This window comes from Cyprinodon variegatus, unplaced genomic scaffold (assembly GCF_000732505.1).
Source record: "Cyprinodon variegatus isolate N-32 unplaced genomic scaffold, C_variegatus-1.0 Scaffold904, whole genome shotgun sequence".
Lineage (NCBI taxonomy): Eukaryota > Metazoa > Chordata > Actinopteri > Cyprinodontiformes > Cyprinodontidae > Cyprinodon > Cyprinodon variegatus.
The window spans coordinates 43189-64373 of NW_015151357.1; the positions used below are offsets into that span (position 1 = coordinate 43189).

The 21185-nt window shown below is 36.1% G+C and overlaps 2 protein-coding genes across 4 annotated transcripts in view; both read left to right on the top strand.

The window, feature by feature from the left end:
* Nucleotides 1-831: 831 nt before the first annotated feature.
* On the top strand, nt 832-17952 carry LOC107099762 (gap junction gamma-1 protein-like). 2 transcript variants are annotated; one of them, XM_015398021.1, is made up of 3 exons: nt 832-983; nt 3613-3689; nt 15780-17952. In XM_015398021.1, exon 3 carries the CDS (start codon nt 15830-15832, stop codon nt 17201-17203), a length of 1374 nt encoding a protein of 457 aa, XP_015253507.1. In that variant the 5' UTR covers nt 832-983; nt 3613-3689; nt 15780-15829; the 3' UTR covers nt 17204-17952. The 2 variants fall into 2 exon arrangements, with proteins under 2 accessions (XP_015253507.1, XP_015253506.1); XM_015398020.1 differs by lacking the exons at nt 832-983; nt 3613-3689 and adding an exon at nt 12610-12739.
* A 1109-nt stretch (nt 17953-19061) lies between these two features.
* LOC107099756 overlaps nt 19062-21185 on the top strand; it is a 10999-nt gene continuing 8875 nt past the window's right edge. The window contains exons 1-3 of one of the 2 annotated variants that reach the window (XM_015398012.1): nt 19062-19185; nt 20063-20214; nt 20522-20713. In XM_015398012.1, coding sequence (XP_015253498.1) covers nt 20065-20214; nt 20522-20713 — 342 coding nt within the window. In that variant the 5' untranslated portion in view covers nt 19062-19185; nt 20063-20064. Of the gene's footprint in view, nt 19186-20044; nt 20215-20521; nt 20714-21185 lie in introns of both variants that reach the window. The other variant, XM_015398013.1, reaches the window with a different exon arrangement.

The window sequence follows — 21185 nt, forward strand, 5'->3', positions numbered from 1 at the left end:
ATGTCTCGCTCCGCCTAGCTCCACTCACATACGTGAGTGGAGCTAGGCGGAGTGAGACATGCATCTGGCTGTTGTCAGGTTAGAGTGCTCCCACATCTCTTTCTTCATGGTGCCCATCTACATTAAGATCCAAAATTCTGAGATTTAACACAGTATTTTGAGATTAAAGTCAGAATTATGAGATTTAAGTCAGAATTATGAGAAAAAAGTCAGAATTCTGAGAAAAAAAGTCAGAATTCTGAGAAAAAAAGTCAGAATTCTGGGATTTAAGTCAGAATTATGAGAAAAAAGTCAGAGTTCTGAGATCAAAAGTCAGAAATCTGAGATTTAAGTCAGAATTCTGAGACAAAAGTCAGAATTTTGAGAAAAAAGTCAGAATTCTGAGATTTAAGTCAGAATTCTAAGATTTAAGTCTGAATTCTGAGAAAAAAAGTCAGAATTCTGAGAATAAAAAGTCAGAATTCTGAGATTTAAGTTAGAATTTTGAGAAAAAAGTCAGAAATCTGAGATTAAAGTAAGAATTGTGAGAAAAAAGGCAGAATTCTGACTTTTTTTCTGTAGGCAAAATTCTGACTTTTTTCCCATATTAAACTGAAATAATATTTAAAATCAGTTCATTTTTTTCCAGTGGCCCTAATCCTCTCCTGTACAATAGAAACCCCCTGATGAAACCCCAGAGTGTTCAGCCTGACCCTCTCTCTCTCACACAGAAAGATAAACTCCTCCTTTTTTGATTCCCTCAGACAGTTCAGCCTGTTTGTCTTTAGTAACATCCATGCTCTCTTCGGCTTTTGTCTGGGCCAAGAAAGATAAGGACATAATAATAAAAGAGTTAATGGACTGTTTAGGCTTGTTTCTGAGTATTTAAATGAGCAGTTAAAGCAGGGAACCGACGCTGCTGGAGGTTTTTCAGCCATTGTTTTGCTGGACTTTCTTCTTTCTCTTCGATAATAAGGATAAACCCAACGATGTGCACAGAAAAGGTAAAATTACTTTCGGAAATTTAGGAAACTCTTTGGAAAGTATTATGGAAAAATAACAAAGTATTAAAGAAATATTGACGTTAGCTTTTTTTTTTAATGTATTTTAGCAAGGAAAGATTTCACACGTTTGATATGATATTCGTTGGTTTTCTAACGTCTGCTAGCAAACTTAAAAAGTGTTATTTCGAAAAAATGTTTAGCAAAAAATGAGAATTTAGCACATATAAGTACATATGCCAACTTTGTTAACTTTTCTTTATATTGTGCTGTTTTCATATTTTAAATAAAACTAATACGCTATCTGAAATTTCTAGCCAGTCTAATTTTCTTTTATGTTAGCAAGCTGTTAGCATCTAAGCTCCAGATTATTATTTTTAACTGCTTGGCAACTGTAGGAGATTTTCCGGCTTGAAGATTTGCTACAAGTGCAAAGTAGAAAAACAAAGGTGGTGTTTAAATAATAATTATAAAAAAAATCATATTTAATTTAATCTCATGGCTGATTACTTTAAGGACTTGTTCTATTATAATTACAGTGGGCAATTAATGATATATTAGTGATTCCACAAAGTGGTTTGTGAATGAAATTAAGTTTGCTCTTGATCTGAAGAAAGATTTCAATGTTTTTAAGGACTCTCTACCTTTGATCAATTTTATTTCCAGATATTAAGGTAAAAAATCCATCCATCCATCCATCCATCCATCCATCCATCCATCCATGCATCCATCCATCCATCCATCCATCATATATCATAATCATACATCATATCATTTATATAGCGCCAATTCACAACACATGTCATCTCAAGGCATTTTAAAGAGACAATCCAGCCAGATTTTTCCAATTCAGAGTTCTTTAAAGTGTGCAATAATTATTTTCTCCTTGTTCAAAGCATTGTGTATTGACTTATGTTATCGTACTTAAACCACCTCTTTGTAGATTCATTGATTAATTAAGTTGTTAGATTAATCAAATGTTAAAATAATCCTAAAACTGACTGAATTATTGAACTGAATTATTCTGAACTGGTCAAAAATAAAAAATGTTATTGATGATTTATGTATTATTTCTGAACTGAAAAATAAAAGCAAAGGGGAGATTCTTTTTTTAGTTGCTTTTTTATTTATTTGTTAAGACCTCTTGTATGGGGTGTGGACAGGGAAATTGGGTGTCTTAGATAGATTAAATTACGATTGCTTTCCTGAAAGCTAATTAGTTCCTTTTAAAACAATTGTTGCTCTAAATCTAAAAAGGCATGATTTGAATCCTTTTTGATCACCTTACGTAGAGTCAAGACTGAGAGCAGCAGGACTTGGACGTTTGCTGAGATATTCTAGACTAGGGCTGGGCAATTAATTTCATTTGCAATATAATCACAATTTAACAGGACACAATTTTCAAATCACAGAGGCATTGATTTTTTTAATCACACTGTATTTCACATGTAAGACACTAAATTTCTCCCTCCAGCCCATAAGGTGGTGATTAAACGCTTGCCATACAGAAAGGTAGACAAGTAAACACTTTTTCACACAGTGGTTACACTAAAGTTCTGTAAAAATGGGCTCTGGACAAGCAAGCTTTCAAAAACTGAAAGCCTGGTGTGAAACATCTATATCATTGGAGTTAGTGCAAAGTAAAAAAATCCAAATAAAATCGCAGTTGCAATTTTGGTTACAAATAATCGCAATTTAGATATTTGGCAAAAATTGTTCAGCACTGCTATTCTACATGGGTCAAACCCATACAAAAANGTAAAAAAATCCAAATAAAATCGCAGTTGCAATTTTGGTTACAAATAATCGCAATTTAGATATTTGGCAAAAATTGTTCAGCACTGCTATTCTACATGGGTCAAACCCATACAAAAATACAGCTGATTATATGCAAAACATTTCCTGAATTTTTTAGAGCATGATATAAAACTGTGCAATATGATAATTGACCTAAGGAAAGTTTTGGGGTAGTAAGGTCACCCTAATGTAGATCAAGCATAATAAAAGAAGTATGTCAACCAGTTATAGTTGAAGGACGCTTGGCAATGACAAGTAACACTTGTTAAAAAGTCTAATAAATATAGCTCAGAACATGCAAAGGCTCTGCTTGTAAATACAGCAACTGGAAAAGATTTAATCCTTTAAAAATCTCCTAAAAACAGCAAAGATCCTGTGCCTTATTTGAAACTGACGGGACTTAAATTAGCATTGACGTGCATGTTCGTGTTGTACTATACCATGTAGTATTAGCATACACAACTTGTTTCTGCAACAGAATCTTCAGGCAGGTTTGAAAGACACTGGAAAAAATAGGCATCAAATTACGGTACAGACATACTACTAACAAACTATAAATTATTGTAACATCATAGATCATAGTCATACAGCAATCTATACATCATATGCTTAAACACAAAAAAAACTTTAATGGTTACAACAAATGATATAAATACATTTTTTTAGCCATTCAAAGTTTCTGGAGTGTCAGTGATAAATTAAAAAAATAATCAACAGATTTGTCGATTTGCAAAATAATCGTTAGCTGCAGCCAAAATTTAAAAAAAAATTTTAACCTTAAGGATAACATGTTCTTTTTACAGGGAGTTTGAGTTCTTTCTTTTGCTTTCTGCAGGCAGATGGGGCGTAAATTGAAAACTGGAGAGGATATCAAGTTGGAGTGGAGATAATTCAAAGAAATTACCCAAAAAGGTAAAAAGAGTTGTTTTTAAGGTTGTTTTTTTTTTTGAATTTGAAGATAAGAAAGGTTTTTGGAAATCTATTTATTTTTTTTATTTTTTTTTTTTACTTCAAGACAAGAGTTGCTGTAAACTAAGAAGGAGTCTTTACTCCAGTTTTGTACATTGGCCATATTTAATAGTCTGAGAACTTCTCGTTGAAGTAACATTTTGTTCTAACAAAAACTGGTTAGTTCTCAGCTGTGTGGGAGCATAATTGCTGGTCTTTGCAGCGGGGTGGGGTGGTATCACATTTTAAAAGCTGTTAAGCGTTCCTCAAATTATACCCCAGTATACAGATTTCCTATAAAGGTTTGTGATGCTTGCTTATTGCTGCATAAACTGTTTTAATGGCTTATAATGTATTCTAAGCTCCTTTCCCAAAGAGAAAATATCTAGCCTTGGAACGCAACAGTTATTTGAAAAAAGTGATTAAAAAGATCCTGACTTTTAATAAAACCGCAAAGCGCTTTTTTTTTTTTTATAGAAACTGATCTTAGGCTTATTTATTTTATCTGGTATCTATGTAGCTTATTTGAAGGGAAGAAGGTCTTATTTAATTTTGAATGGCATCAGTTATTTAAATATNTAAGAGTTAATAAAATATATTGAAAACTTTAGAGGAACTAAAATAAGTATAAACATAACATCAAATGATTTTTTTCTCCCTCAATGTTCAGTAGGCTGTAAAAAGCAGATGTGTCTTTTTTTTCATGTGTGCCGATATATGGGTTTGAGTAGGTAATGACAAAGGTAAACTCGGCTGTTTAGGGTATAATCTTGCTGTACAATCTGCATGTGGCTCATTCTTTGTTGAGGGGTTTTAAGGGAAATCAAGGAGCAATCTGATGGATATTTCATGTTAACTTCTCCCCAATATGTTCTACATATTTGTTTTTGTTTAATTATTTAGCTGATATTGCTTATTCTGTCATTTATCTTATAAAAATGACAATATATGTTCAGACTTCCATGAAAGTCAATCCGTCCGTCTGTCCATCCATCCATTCGTCGGTCCATCCATCCATCCATCCATCCATCCATCCATCCATCCATCCATCCATCCATCCATCCATCCATCCATCCATCCATCCATCTTTACTAGAACATTGGAGAATTATTTATCTTATTTGTCATGTTTGCTCAGAGGAATCTAAGTAAGGGAGAATTCCCACCAGTAGACTCCTTGAAACAGCAGTGTCAGCTTTTTAAGTTGCTTTTTTGGTAAATAGTTAGTGAGTGTTTTATTCTCAAATAGCCTTTGGGTGGAGCATCACGTTTAGAGCTTTGAAAGCAACCTCAAACCTTCATGTTCACAGCTTGAAGCCCACTTAGATTGGCTTGTATAGAGCTGACTCTTTTATTGGCTCTGTAGGAAACAGGAGGCTCTCAGTCTCAGGAGACATCTGGAGATGGTGTGCTGCACCACTCCCAAGATTTCAATTTGGGATATTTAGACCTTTTTCAATCGTTTCAGCAGGTTTGGTGTACAGGACCTTCTAGAAATGTTAATACCACTTGGATTTTTTATACTTTTTCACATTACAGCAGCAGACATCTATATGGATTGATTTGACACATATGTTAATGAAAGATGTGACATTATTTCTTTCTTCTTACCAGTGTTTGTCACATACCTTGTGTCTATCATCTTTGCATTGCTGCCAACAAATACCCCCATATTCTTCTTTTTAAAACTCTTAACCTCACTTGGATGATCACTTAGCTTTTGATATCAATGTTTAATTTTGCCACAGAGTCTTAACTGGATTTAGATCCAGAACATTGCTGGGTAATTCCAACACTTTAATACTTTATTTAAGCCATCTCTTCCTCACCTCATCGTTTAGAATTTTCAACCTCTTGATGCAGACCCATGAATCATTAAGGGGTCCTGGGGATTATTTGCTGGTTTTAGTGGCCTTCAGGTCAACCTCCAGAGCATCTACACAGATCCCCTTCTTTGTAGCTGACCTCTAGAGCTTCCATGTTTACCTGAAGCCTGACAGTCCCCCTCGAGACAACGTACTTTGTGGGTTTCTTGGCTAAACCCTGAAGACCTTTCTTGCAGGTTCCCCTGGCTAGTAAGTCTGTCTCCTGAATGTTTTTACTCTGTTTCTTTTTGTATTATTTTATAACGTAATTGCTTTAAATATCTCTTCCTGAACAGGTCCATCTAATTCCTACAAATTCATGATGCTGTTTGTTAATTAATGTTTAATAACGTACCAACGGAGTTTAAACAGAACAGCTGGATTTATACTGATTGGACAATGTTAAAATATTGCCTTTCACTAACTAGGATTCACCAAATGGCTAAAATGTGGAAGAGAGCATCTTTTATGCTAGCTAAAGAGAAGAATACATTTAAAGTACAATCAAACATCTTCATAGGTAAATAATAACATGAGTCAATGATTTTGGTTTCTGTGTAGAAGAGAATCAGGTTTCTGCTAAGAAAAATTATTTGATATATATGTCCTGCTACAAACTTTGCATGTTTGTCATCTCAAAATTTGTTCATGTTGATGAACCATGAGGATTTTGTCAGGTTAACTCAATCCCCCCATTCCTTAGCTTTCATTTTTGATTACGAAAAGGTTTCTAAATCTTATTAAAGGCACTAATAGGCTGCTGATGTATGGCAGTGAAAGATGTTGTTTGTTGTCAAATATATCTTAAATGTAAGATTTGCTGAATGAATGGGATTTTTTCTAACCTAATCTGTAAAAGCCTTTCATCTGCACAAACAAGAGGATCCTTTTTCTCTTATAGATTGCTGTTTGTCTTTCTGTTAAGCACTCTGCAGTCTACCAGGTTAGTAAAGCCTGCCATTGCATGAAAGGTTATCAGATATGACGTCTGCACTTATAAAGGATGGATTTTATGAAATGTCCTGTTGCAGACAGAACTTCATTCTTCATGAAACTACCAAAACCTGAGAAGTTGTCTGTGAAAGTTTGGGTCAACACAGTCTGGGCTTATTTTCTATTAGAATATCTGATAGTGGGTTCTTTTGTAATTTTGGGCTTTCTTAGCGGGCTTTTACAACGAACACGATGCCCGCAGGAAGGGCGGTGAATCTACATAGTATCGCTATGCTAACCGCGTGGCCGAGAGTAGTGAAGCAGCCTGTAGATTGATGGTCTTCCCAAGCACTGAAGTGTTGTCAAACAGCATGTGGAGAGAATGGAGTGGTGACCATTAAAGTTAAAATCTGAACTTTTCTTTCAGAATGGAATATGGAGAAAATAATGTAAACAAAGGATAAAATAAGAAATGTTCCTAAGAGGTTTTTTGGTTGTTTTTAAAAAGCTGTTATAATTTAGCCCTGGAAGGACTGTTCGTCATCCTCTAGCCCAGACACCGGACAGTTGCTGCCTCTCCCCAGCACTTTTGGTCTCTGCCTGGTTAGATACAAGGAAATAAACCTGTTGGTGCAGATTTATGCAGTTGAAGCTAAGTTTTTTTGCTTTGGTGTTTAAGATACAATATATTTTCCATTCGGCCAATGATGTCACCATCCAAACAGAATGCTCTGTGACAATACAAAGTGGTCTACTTCTTCAGTGCGACTGGGGCTTTTCCAAAAACGGATCCCCCAAGCCCAGTCAAACATTGTGCAGAGAGAACAATTTGGCCGCAGTCTGTAAAGTTATCTTTCGCCTGTGCTTTTATTGTAAAGTGCCGATTACAAGATTTTGAAAGGAAATGCTATGGTGCCGCCAAAGGTAACGGTAGAACATAATTCAAATTTGCTGGTGAGGAATCTCAGCCATCCAGGTTGTACTCATCCAAAAAAAGTGTTGTTTCCAAGTTTAAAGGGGTTTCTTTTCCCATCCAGGAAGCTTTTTTAATTAAAAAATGAATTGACTTTTAAACTGAAAAAGCTTCCTGGATGGGAAGCAAAATATCTTCAAACTTGGAAACAAAGTCTAGTGGATTGTTTTTTAACTTTTTTGGAAATCATAATTGAAGGATCTTAAAGGCTGATAAACTACAAAATATCGTGAAGCAATGATTTCACCCACTAAATAATGAAAACATGCCCAATGTTAAATAAAGTGCAACCTCCAGTGCAATGCCAGCACAGGAGTTTGTACAATAGCTTTATATTTGGAAACAAGTGCAGCACTAACGTCTGGTCTGATGGTGACGTCATCAGCCGAACTTTAAGATGATTCTATCTTAACGCCTGTGTAAATTCTCAGTCATCCAGGTCATGGCAAACACAAAACAGGCTTAAATCGGACGGCAAATGAAGTTTTGCTCAGCTTTGTGTTGACATCTATCAGGGAGTCTTTGTCAGTTCTGTCGGCTCGCACCAGAGCAGTCTGCAATCTGTTGAAGCACTGATGACTTTAAGCAGCATGGAGGTCCATCTTCAAAACCAAAGCAGCAAAAATGCCAGTTTTAACAGGAACAAACCTGCACTAATGAGGCTCTAACCATTCAGTCTATTTTCTGAGTTTTTTTCACGTGAACGGGGTGTCACCTTCACGTAGCTCAAACTCCTGCTATTTGATGATGCGTTGAGCACGGTTAAGCTGCTGTGACACCAGGTTCAGGCTGAATGCATTCTTAGTTTTTAGGCTGATGCTCTCATTGCAATCTATGTAAAGTTCTGCAGAATTAAGGGTCAGCCTCATTTAGAGTGTTTCTACATTTTTGTTTCCATGTCAACTTGGCTGCAAAACTATAAATATAGCCCTTAAAGAGAACACTGTTATATTGATAACTCTCAACAGAGTTAGAAATATAATTTTCAGAATCACATTTTCTAGTCAAAATTACAAAACAGTTATAGTAGTGTTGTTTGTTCAGTTTACTGACATGATTTGGACCTAGTATTATTAATTACCTTCTTAAACATATTGTATCAATGTCCCCATTCATTGGGAAACATTTTTTCATTTCTAAAAGAAGAAGATAAGCAGTGTGGAGGGTTGTACCAGTCTCTGGTTCTCAGTAGGATCTCTGTTTGGGCTAGAAGTAGCTGTGCCACCGGCCCTCCATATGCTAAATTACACAACGTGGCCAGATGTGCACTTTGAAAGTCACGTGGCTGTTAATGAAACAGTAAAAAGCATCTTGGTTTTTTTTTTTCATCAAAGACGCAGACATCAGGAAGCATATTAACTCTTTCTTTGGTGGCCGTCTCCTGTCTCCTTATATTTAAACGGATAAATGGAACAAAAATAAAAAAAAACCAACAGAAATTGTTTTCATTTTTTTTCTGAAATCAAGACAATGAGGATTACTTTTAACAGTTTGGAAACACACCAGATTTTATTAGTTGATAACCTCAGAATCATTTTAGATGTATTTGTTTTTTAACCTCCTGGAAACCTGTCCCTTTAAAACCCTTAAGAGAAAGGAGCGAAGAGTTTGGATGGAACAGATGGATACCTTCACATTATCCAGAGGTGTTAAATGGTTACATAATGGGTGGTACATGTGTGGGGTTCATTTTAGTATTTTTCTGAGGACAAACGTCAGTTCTTTTTTCTGTGAATGGTAACTTGTATTATATACTATGATGTGTCTTCCTTAAAAAGCTGTCAGTATATAGTTGATTTATCATAGGTTTTATGTATGCCACACTGTCTTAATCGGTTGGCCTGCCTGTTACCGATGTGAAAAACGCATAAAAAATAAGATCAGATGTTCCTGCAGTAGATTAGCATATCCTAACGTAAAATATCACTATAAATACATTTTCTTGAAGAAATATTTTAACCAGATCACACAGGGCCACACTTAGAACCTAGTACCTGCTTAGAAGGTGGTAGGAGCTTAGCTGAGCTGAGGTGGTCAGGCTGCTGTTCACCCATTGGCCATGGTACAAGGACAAAATGGGAGGGTTTCATAGAAATACTGTACAGTTTTACTGTTAACATACTATAAACCATACTGTCACATTAGGCGTGGAGGTTTGACAGGACCCAAATGCAGACAAAAAAAGGTGGAATGGTTTCTTGAATATTTAAATAACCAAAAGTTCAACAGATGCAAAAATCCAAACCATAAATCCACAAAAAGTGAGAACCAGGAATACTTACAAAAAGGGGGCAAAGAAATGACGACAAACCTGCAAAGAGTGACTGAACAGGAGAATATATGGGAGAGAGAAACAAAGACAAGGCTAATTGGCAGATTGGGAGCAGGTGTGAACAGAGGCAAGAAGGGAGCTAGGGAAAAGGAGACTGACACAAGAGGGCAAACAAGAAATATCTGACAACTAAAATACAATCAAAAATAACTAGAACACAAAAATTGAAATAAGACTAATGAAAACTTGAACAGAACCGAAACCATGATGCAAACAACAAGTAAAACATAAAATAAAAAACGACAAATCAGCCCTCAGCATGGCATGCAGGGGGCTGCGCCATATATTTTTTGTTTTTGTCATTAGATTTTTTTTTGTATTATTTTGCAGTAAACAAAAACATACAAATACACATCGGCAGCAACACAGAACATGACAGCACTCATCAATTATCTATTCCAAATCATATTAATGTACATACACATACATACAGCATACAACACACCCCAAATCCCTTAAGAATCTATACCAACACTGTAATCAAAATGCACCCATGCTTGGCTAGCTTTACTCGGCTCCTTCCGTCACCTTGAAATCATGACTTCAAACGCTGCTGCCTCTGACATAAGTTGAAGCTATTCCTTAATTTCCGGTCTGTGGGCTCTTCCATTTACGAAGAGTAATTCTAGCCGCTATCAGAAAACCTGTCATCATTAATCTATCGTTTACTTTTGGAATACCCTCTGGCAGCAATGACTTATCTCCTAAGAGGCAGAATTGTGTAGACTCTGGTAAAGGTTGACTGAGCCAGTCCTCAAATTTTTTCAAAACTGCCTTCCAAAAGGGCATTATCAAGGGGCAATCCCATAGTGCATGGAGAAGTGTACCCAACTCTTTATTACACGTCCAACATTTTTTATGGCTGCGTTGTATTTTAAGCACTGATCTCTATTTACTCACTGGATTGCTGATAGCCTGAAAAGTGAAGCCATCAGCCGCCATACTCCCCACTCCCACACTGACGCGCCACAAAAATGCCTACGTGTGTACCATTTGGCTGCAAAAACAAAAACAGTTTGTAGGCTATGGAAAGGTGTTTTATTGGTATTTTCACAGCCAGTTGATGTACTAACCAAGAAAATCCATATATACTCCAATGTATCCCATAGTATATAATGTAGCATAACATTAGTCTGGCTACCTCGGACCGACTTGAAGACATTGACTGAATTAGCCATTGACATTGTGTCTAACATTAGGGAGTAGAGATAATGGAAAGTGAATGTCAATGTAGTTATTCTTTATTAAGTGTTGACGCTGTCGTTTTTTTAGTGTTTGTTGTATTTCTCATTTGAAAAAGTCCTGTGCAGATCATCTAGGTACAGTGAAAGTCCCTATTCTGGTTCTAGCTATGATTGATGCAAAAACTCAATTATAGACCCTAAATTTTAAGTCTTTCAGGCGAACCTATTAAAAATTACACAACTGCCTCCCCCCTCTTTGATCTGTCACACCCCATCAGCACCTATGCTTTATCTTATTAGATAATGCTCGTCTGTGATTCAGATTATCTATCACAGTGTTCTTTTATGTATTAAGAAAAATATATTCAGGACGTTCTTGATTTTAACATAATACAAACATAATTTGTATTATTTTGAATGATAAATATTTAATAAATATTTACTGTTTCATATAGTAAAACGTGTTCAGTGCATTAAAGTCACACAGTAAGGTTAATGCAGGCTCAGTGTGCAGCACTGACAGCTGGAGGTGGAGCTTAAGGCCACAAATCCACATGTCATATAAATGCAACTTGTTCAAGCTGCATTAGTTCATCTAACTGCCTGAACATATTATCACATTTTGCATAGGTGTATGTCTGACACAAAAAGTGTATCTTACTAAATATTGCATCCCAGCTGTTTAAGATTGCAGTATTGGGAAGATTTATATTGAAAGGACATTTATGAAATCTGTGTAAAATAAGTGAAACTTTTAGAAACAATGCTTATAATCCCACCTTATCTTTGCAATACTGAATTCAGGAGGATGCTTAACAAATCCTTACAGCTTAATGTTAGAGACATGTTGGTGAGGGAGGGATCTTAGAATAAATGAGTCTCCTTTACAACCCTTTTTAGTGCTTTCTGCTCCTCTAAATGAGGGTGCCAATAGTAGGCCAGTAAAGATACCTTCTTTTGGACAATAATAAATTAGTGATTTATTAAAAGGAAATGAAGAAATCAGTGGATCGATTTATTCAGCCAGTTTATGTAACATTCTAGTAATGATCTAGGTCCTAGGCCTAGAAGTAAATGAGATGTTTATCTGGGGAATTCATTTATTTTTAGATTAGAAGGTCAGCCAGGGCGAGTTTAGATATACAGTTTATGTGACTGCTAATGTGCTGCTGTTTTGTTTACCATTTAAAAAATGAAAGGCATCTATCTTGATATGTTCCACTGTCCAGTTTGTTTATGTGAAGCTTTGGTACATCAATAGAGGTTTAACAATGTTATCTTAGATCAGCTAGAAATGTTGAATTACACAGTAAAGTAGACCAGAGTTTATTTATTTTTTATGTATTGGGTTTAAAATTGCTGTAAAGGGATTTCTGGAGTTATTTTTAGTTTATCCTTAAATGGAACAAGAAGGTCTTTTCCCTGGTGTTGGTTAGAGCAATCGGATGCTGGTCAGTGTTTCCAGCCCAGAACATCCGTCTCTTCCTGTGACTTCTCCTGTTGGTAGTTTTCTGTTATTTTTGGAGCGTCTGTAAGGGGGGATGCAACGTCTGAGTAGACTTCCTGTGTTCTGACATCAACTAGGGGACACCCTATTTCTCATACATACTGGAATGCTTATTCAAAAAAGATTAGAAATGGTTCTGTTCAGGAGGGAGAGGGACAACAGCTTTGTTCTGCTATGGGGGAAAGTTTCTTTACATTTGGTTTTCCTCGTGAAACAAAAGGGTAAGTGTTGATGTTTATTGTTTTTGTTAAAAATGATTAGCTAACATCCTAGGTAAACTGTCTACCATTGGGATTTTAAATTTTGTCTTTACACTTTTTAGGACTGGATGGATTAACAGTTTTTAATACTGGTATTCTACTGGTATTTATTCCATAGAAACCCACTATCCCTTAGCATGATAAACCAGACTAAATGTGAGATTAAATGTGTAATTTAGTCTGGCTCTGATGAATGAGACATCGGAAGATTGTTGATGAGAACAACCTGTTGTTTTTCAAACCATGTCTGTGCCAACGCTCTGACCAATGAGCGCAACTGACTGTGACATAGTAAGTGAGACAGAAAGCTGGTGGGGGAGTGTAAACAAACAGCCTGTCAGTAAAATGGCGAATACGTCCTTCTTAAAAATAAATGAGCGTAGAGCCTCTTTCTGCTCACATTTCAACAAAACCCCCAAGTCTAATCCTTCCTAAACTGATTCCAAAGCTGAGTAAAACAAGAACTGTTCAATAGTTGTTGCCATCTTCCTTGTGCTTTCTCCAGCGTTGCACAGCTTTGTCGTCACGCCCTCAAAACCCCGCCCGCTTTGCTTCCAGAAATTCAAAACACATCTCTGCGTTGTGATTGGCCCGCCAGATTTAGGGCCTGGGTCATTAATCGAGGCTAGACTACTTGCAGGCAAAAATGATTTTGGCCGCTGGCGGGTTGAGGCTAGTTTACTAGGCTAACCATCCCTAACTTCTGAAGACTATCCTGGTGAGCACATGACTTGGTTTAGCAGTAAGATAGAAAGTAAAGTTTAATTTTATCGGTTTGGTTTCCTAATAGCTGCTGTCAACACTTAAATTCTTTGTGTGTTTGATACATATTGAGCCCAAGTAAAGAAATGTTAGGTTTGTCTTATTATGATAGTTTTTAAATGGTCTTCAAAGAGGATTTATAGAAAAATTCCAAAGAAATTTGTTAAAAAAGGTTAAACATACTTCTAAATTATATTCATTTTGGTAAATAGAAATGTTAGGTAAAGAAAATCTATGTAAAAAAAAAAAAAGGAAATCTTATACCGGTATAAGTTTTTTTTGTTTTATTTTGTTTTTACACTCTCATATAGATTTAGAAGAGGTGTCATTTCATATTTAAAACAACATATTAAATCTATGGAAATATAAAGAAAAAATAGAATTTGAAAATTTTATTTTAGTAACTCAGCTTAGTAAGTGAAGCTTATTTAGTAGATTAAACAAAGAGTGATGTTTTCAAGCCTTTATTTCTTGAAATCGTGAGTTTGTTTTGTTTTATTTTTTTCATTCAGCTAATAAAACACAAAGTTTTGGATTAAACTATTACAGCACACCAGCAGAAATAAAAAGTTTTTAAAACAGAAATTTGTTATTAATGAAACCAAATTCTCTTTGCAGCTATTTAAACATATGTTTAAAACGTGCTTAAAGATTATTTATAAAACTTAGTTTTAATCTGATAAACAATATGACTATAAATCTGCTGAATATGCAGGAATAGGTTTGGGCTTAACTGCAACTTTAGGAGACTTCTATCAGTTTATCCAAACACACCAGAATTAGGGAAATGGTTGTTTGTGCTCTTGGATATTTTCCCCACCTCATCCATAATAAAGATGTTTGAAGTGAAGTGACGTTTCTATCTTTGTTTCAATGCTTTTTAACTGCATTTTGAGGTATTGAATTAGACAGGGTCTTTGCTTGATTTGATCGTTGACTTTTTCAAAAGAGTTAATAAGTTAACGGGAGATTAATGAGCACTGTAGTAAGTGAACATTTGTCTCTCATAATCAGCTGTTTTCACTGTCTGCTTTTCCCCAATATGCATTAGAATTGCATTTATTTTTCTACAAAAAAAAGCATTTTATTCAACTGTTGATAAATGCATAGGCTGGTTGATTTGCTCTAACCAATAAATAGAAACATGCCTAATTTGTCTTTTGGCAACATTTTAAAAGGGGTCTTAAAATTGTAATGGCAGTTTAATGGAAACAATAACAATAGCTCTTATTTAATGTGCAAACTTAAATATTTTGGCTGAAAGTCTGCAGTTTGAGCTCCTGATTGTATTTTGTTTTTCATTTTACTTGTTTATTCAATAGGGCTAAATATAATGAATGTTCCTTCATTTGTATATTAATGAGCAGTTTTTTTATAGATTTTTCTAGAGTCAGAAAAATCCTTGATTTAAAAAAACAGCTGACAAGTTTAGTGTTTTTAAATTTGATAAATGACTTACGGTTTCCTCCTGCTAGTATTTTTTATGTCGCACTAATTGGAGCTCCCTGCTATTTTGTTTATGTCACAGACTGCTCTGGCAGTGCGTATTCAGTAGGTCAGGGTTGTACACACTGAAGTTTGCAGATGTTTTGATACAAACAAAGCTTTAGCACATCAGGGCCTCAGTGTATCAGGATTAAAGGAAGCAGGGTGGAAAGCTGCATGAGTTTGCACATAAAATAAAAAGTCTAAAATCCTTGTTTAAATAATATATCATGGTATGCAAATATCTTTTCAAGTTTTTTTTATGTGTGTTGTTATAACCTACCCCAATGTGAATATTATAACCATCTTAGTATGTTTTGTTGGGGAATGTTTTGTCTGCAGACATTTTTTCCATTTCTTCATCCCTCTGTCCCCCCCGTTCTGCCATAGAGACATTTAAAGACTAACTGGAAACATTTTTTTTTAATACATTTAAATAATCAACCAATGGCTTTCTGCTTCCACAGACCCCATCTTCTCCACCTCCACTTCAAAATATGATAGACTTACTTTTGTTTGTGCTGCAACTTGATTATGTTTACATAGTTTTATATAAAATCTGCCACATTTTAACTTTTGATTCTGTTATTGTCTTTTTTCTGTTCTTCATTTATGATCTATCCCAGAGACATATTATTTAAACCTATTTAGCTGCAGTAGAAAAAACCTCAACGTTACTCTCGTTTTAGTGGGTCGATACATTTTTGATTTGTTATGATAATCCTAAAATAGTATTTTCTTTTTCTGTCCACAGGTGATTGACAGGTGTACGCTGCCTTTAGCTGTAGCTTTCATGTCTATACCATGAGCTGGAGCTTCCTGACACGTTTGCTGGAGGAAATCCACAATCACTCCACATTTGTGGGCAAGATCTGGCTCACAGTCCTCCTCGTCTTCCGCATCGTCCTAACAGCTGTGGGCGGCGAGTCGATCTACTACGACGAGCAGAGTAAATTTGTCTGCAATTCAGGCCAGCCTGGCTGTGAGAACGTCTGCTACGACTCTTTTGCTCCTCTCTCACATGTCCGCTTTTGGGTCTTCCAAACCATCCTGGTGGCGACGCCTTCTCTAATGTACCTTGGCTACGCTGTGAATAAAATCGCTCGTGCAGAAGAGCAGGCAGATATTGGGGAACCGAGCAGATTATCACGAAACAAACTTAAGAAGGCTTATATGACCAACAGGAAGCAGCACAGGGGCATTGAAGAGGCTGAGGATGACAATGAGGAAGATCCAATGATCTACGAGTTGAAGGAGGCAGATGATGATGGAGATCTGGATGCAAAGGGTGACAGTAGTGAGAGACAAGGGAAAGTAAAGGTTCGCCATGATGGTCGGCAGCGAATAAAAGAAGATGGACTGATGCGCATTTACGTGTTTCAGCTATTGGCCCGTTCTGTCCTGGAGGTGGCGTTCCTCTGTGGACAGTATGCGCTGTATGGATTTGCTGTACCGGCCAGATACGTGTGCTCAAACATACCCTGCCCGCACTCCGTGGACTGCTTTGTGTCACGGCCCACAGAGAAAACAATCTTCCTCCTCATCATGTACGCCGTCTCCGTCCTCTGTCTGGCACTGAATCTGTGGGAGATGCTTCACCTGGGCATAGGCACCATCTGTGAGATAATACGGTCCCGACAAATGCAGCTGCATGACGAAGAACTGTACGGACTCACGAAGAGAAACAAAGCAGTTCATGAGGCAGAGTTATGTGAAGATTATAACAGCTCCCCTTTTACCTGGAATGAACCGACGGCCCCTCCAGGGTACAACATCGCCGTCAAACCTCCCTCAATGTCAAAAGGAAACCACATCCCACCTCTTCCCATCACTGATCTCACCAACGCCAAGATCACTTGCAGACAAAACCACGTGAACATCGCTCAGGAGGAGCGTCAGCAGTACATTAATAATGAGGAAAACCAGAGCAGAGATGGGAGGGGAGATGGTCAGAGGAGTTCTCAGAAAGACGTTGGCCAGCCTCAGAAGAAGCTGAACGCTAACAACCGGACCTACAGCCAGCTGCAGGGGTACAGTCACACCAATAAGCCCAGCCATGAACGTAAACACCAGCAGTCCTCCAGGCATCCCTCAGGCAAGACCAGAACCAACAGGAGCAGCAGCGGCACGAGCAACAGCAGTAAATACGGAATGATAAAGGGTTCTGAATGGATCTGAAATAAACAGGCCATTCACACACTGAGACCAGCGGTTAGAACTGATGCAGCTACATCACTAGATATTGGCTCTAATGCAACATTTTGTAACAGTTTTTATATATTAATGAATACAGTGTCTCTCCAACTGTATCATTTTTGTATGCTCTTCAGGGAAAAATAAAATATTCAAAATCTAAATTCAGTCAATACTATTATCTTTTGGACTATTTCTCCACTTTTGTTTATTTACAATAGACAGCGAAGTAATAGAAAGAATAGGCTAGATCCCATTACAAAGAATTAAGCATCTTTATGTAAAATTGTATAAAAGTAGAAATACATGGGATCTGAAGAAAGGCGATATTCAGTTATGAGTTAATGGAAAATTTACAGAAGTTATTGTTGGTGGATAATCATATCCCGGGTTTTTTGTGCCATTTTCATTTGATAAGAAAATCTGTTAGTTTTGGTGGGCAGAGACCTCTATTGTTAGTGCCTTCATTGAAGAGCCAAAGAACTGTTTAACTGTGTCTAGGTAGTTTTTTTTCTCTATAAACTAGTCTCATTAAAATGGACAGGACCAGTTTGTGTACAAATAATTCTAATTCTCAGCTAATGTTTCGAAGTTTGTTTTTCCACTGAGCCAGCTTTATGTGGATTCTTTTCCTTATTCAAAAAGAACAGTTTGGAAAATAACATTTTACAATGTTCTTGGTTTTTTTTTATTCTTTGGATTAAGAAAAATAAAATTTCTTATTTATGTTTTTTTTATTTGATGACCACACTTTGATGTTTACGTTTAAAGTTAATGGAAAGGTTTGGTGTAGGTTTCAGTGCAACGTGTTCCTACTTTAGTTCAGCAGTTGGTCTATTCCGCAACCCATGCAGTGCCCAAACCTCATGTTTAACCTCGCCTACAGTAGATATGATTGGTCTTTAAACTAAAAGGATGAGTTTGGTTTGTTTAGAGATATTTTTGTACCACCGAATAACTGCATGTTTGAATAAAAAAAAGTCTATTTTCTCTGCCTAGTTTGTCTTGTATCAGAAAGTTTGCAAAGTAGAATTGATAAAAAAAAAATGCTTTTACTCTTTGGACAAAAAAAAATTCACCTTAGGCTGATATTTACAGAAATATCGCCATCTCCTGTAAAGCAGTGGGAAAGCATAATTTCCTGTCCTTAATATTTGAAATTTAATGCAGTGACTTTAACCAAAGTGTCAATTTAAAGAGTAAATATCAAGTTTGTTCCTTGAAGTATATATTTTATTTATGTATTAGCTGCGTTATGTTTTATTAATAGATGAGTAAGTATATTTTTCCTAAGAAATAATGGAAAACTAAAACGTTAGATTAAATATTATTTTTACACATCACTTAAAAACTACAGAAGTACTTTTGTAAATAATCTGCTTAGGTTGCTCTGAACGTTATGATCTGATCACCTTATTGTATTCTAGTCTATATATTTTAAAGAACCGGAGGGATGTATTTTCAAATGTAGGCCTCTTTATATTGAAAAACCAGTTGTGGACATTCAATGCTTAGTTAAATTATAAAATCTATTACTTTTAACAGCAGCATTGTGTGTCATGTTCTGTTCTTTCTTTACAAATCATCACTAAAATCTTGTTTCATAACTAAGTAAATATTTAATTCACAATTTATTTTCCTATACCTATTAAACAGCTAATTACAAACGATGAGCGTACATAGAATAAATGTTGAAATTGCTTTTCATGGTGGAAAAAAAAAACAGTAATATGGTTCACACTCCTTACCAATTGGTGGCGGTAATGCTCACCTAACGTTTTTGCCAACCGCCATAAAAATTTCAACAAGAAGAAGAAGAAGAAAAAAAAACAGAAGAACAACGGATCTTGTTTCCCGGAAGTGACGTTGCCATTGTTTTTGAAAAAGCGGCGGCGGTTTAACATCCGAGCATTAGCAAGTAAATGGACATATTTTATATATCAATGTTTTTAAGGTGATAACTCGAGGTAAGTCGAAACTTACAGTTAACAATTTACCGCGTGTGTTTGAATGCGAAGATATGTTTTAAGTTCAAACGTTTCACGTCTCGGTGTCTGTTTTGTGAGGAAAGTTAAGCTAGCTAAAGGGTAGCTAAAGCTCGTGACTTGACTTCGGCACTTAAGTTTTTTCTTACACTGTTACATAAAATACTCCTAGAAGTTGCAAATTACCTTCATTAGAAAAATAATTACAACTATATAGGGCTTTTTCCTAGTTTACCCTTGTAAAGACAGAAAATATAATTCCTTTGGAAAACGAGAGGAACCATAAACAACCCTACCTCTTAAGTGTTTATACGTTAAAGCTATATGATATTAGAAATCCATGCAAAAGCTTAGTGTTATGTCTTCTTTGTCTAAGTCTAAGCTCTTTGGTTTTGGTGGGTGAATTATTATAAGCAAAATGGATAAAAAGTAAAAGATTCAATATTTGCATCTGAATGGCAGGATTAATTTTTAAAAAATGTTTCTTCCAAACAATGCCACCTCCCATGTCTTAGAAACAACTCAGTTGTACTTATTAAAGACTTGACCACCTACTACTTCTGTATTTATTTATTTATTTATTTTACCACTTATGCTTTATTAAACAACATGAGTGTCCAAATATATTACTGGCATAGATGTCATCCATCAGAAATGTAGAGTTGATGACTAACAATGAAGGAAAAAAAATGTAAAGAGTCTGATATTGATCTTTTTGAAACCCAGATTGTTACTGAAGTAAAATAAAAACACTATTTGTTTTTTTTGGTTTTTATTTTGCCCTTACGTCAAACCCGATTATACATTTTCTGTCATTAATTTTTTTTTATTATTTCTGTAGTCCTGTGAACCCATTTAGTCATGCAGCCCCAGCAGTCATCACAGGAAAAAGGGCTTCTTGGTAGATTGTGTTCTGGAGACAAGAAACTAGAGGGGAAGACATTCTACCTCGACAATGTGAAGAAACGCTCAACAACCCTGCTCCTGGAAGCCATATCTCTTTTAGGAGGGGTAAGCATCTAGGAGGATCCTACAGGTGTTGATGAAAACATTTCTCCAGTTTAGTTATTTGTTTATTTTTATTTGAGTGGTTTTGAATTAGGTTTTGACAAGGGAATACCACTGTTAATACAAATCAATGCTAAAAACTAATGATAATCTTCCATTTCAATTTTAACTATTGTTTCCCGAGGATGTCATTTATGACTAGAAATTCTGAGCTCTGTATGTTCAGGTGACACACAAGGAAAAGACTAGCTGTGAATTAAGTTTTATAGCAGAAGCTGATTTTTTTTTTTTTTTTTTTTCTTCTTCAAAGAGGTTTGAGAGTTTTCTGCACAAGGATGTAAACTTTGTAGTGACTGGAAGCCATGAGAGCCTTGAAGAAGAGAAAAGTGTGTTTACTAAAAGTGAAGAGAAGGGGGCCAAGGAAGGAAGTCAAACTCTGATGACGAAGCCTGATGGTGGCCTCAGCAAGGACAAGCAGCGACAAGCTACACCTCGACTGGTGGTAAAATATTTTTCTAATCATCAAACACAAACTGTGGAGCTGTAAACCTTTACAAATGAAAATCTGCAGAATAATGTGTATTTATATACAACCCGTAAAGTCTGTAACTTTCAAAACACTGTTAAAGATTGTATTCCTACAGTCGGATACTGGTGCTAACATACTTCAGCTTGGAGATGTTGTGTTAATTTTTGTTCCCAACTGTCCAGAATTCCTTAGTCTACATATTTACTGTGTCCCTTCCATGGCTTGTTGCAAAGAGCACCGCCAATTAATTTTTGTCAACTGTGGCTTCATTATAACTAGCTTACCATTAGCATCTTGATTTTAGCACTGTCAGTTTAGGTTTCTTTAGCCCCATTTACACTACCCTTGAAAAACCGATCCAGGCCGAGACCAGTCAGAGCTGGGATCGGTAACCAGGCCAAGCTCAGTTTTGACGACCGTTCACACGTCACACTTATCTCGGTTA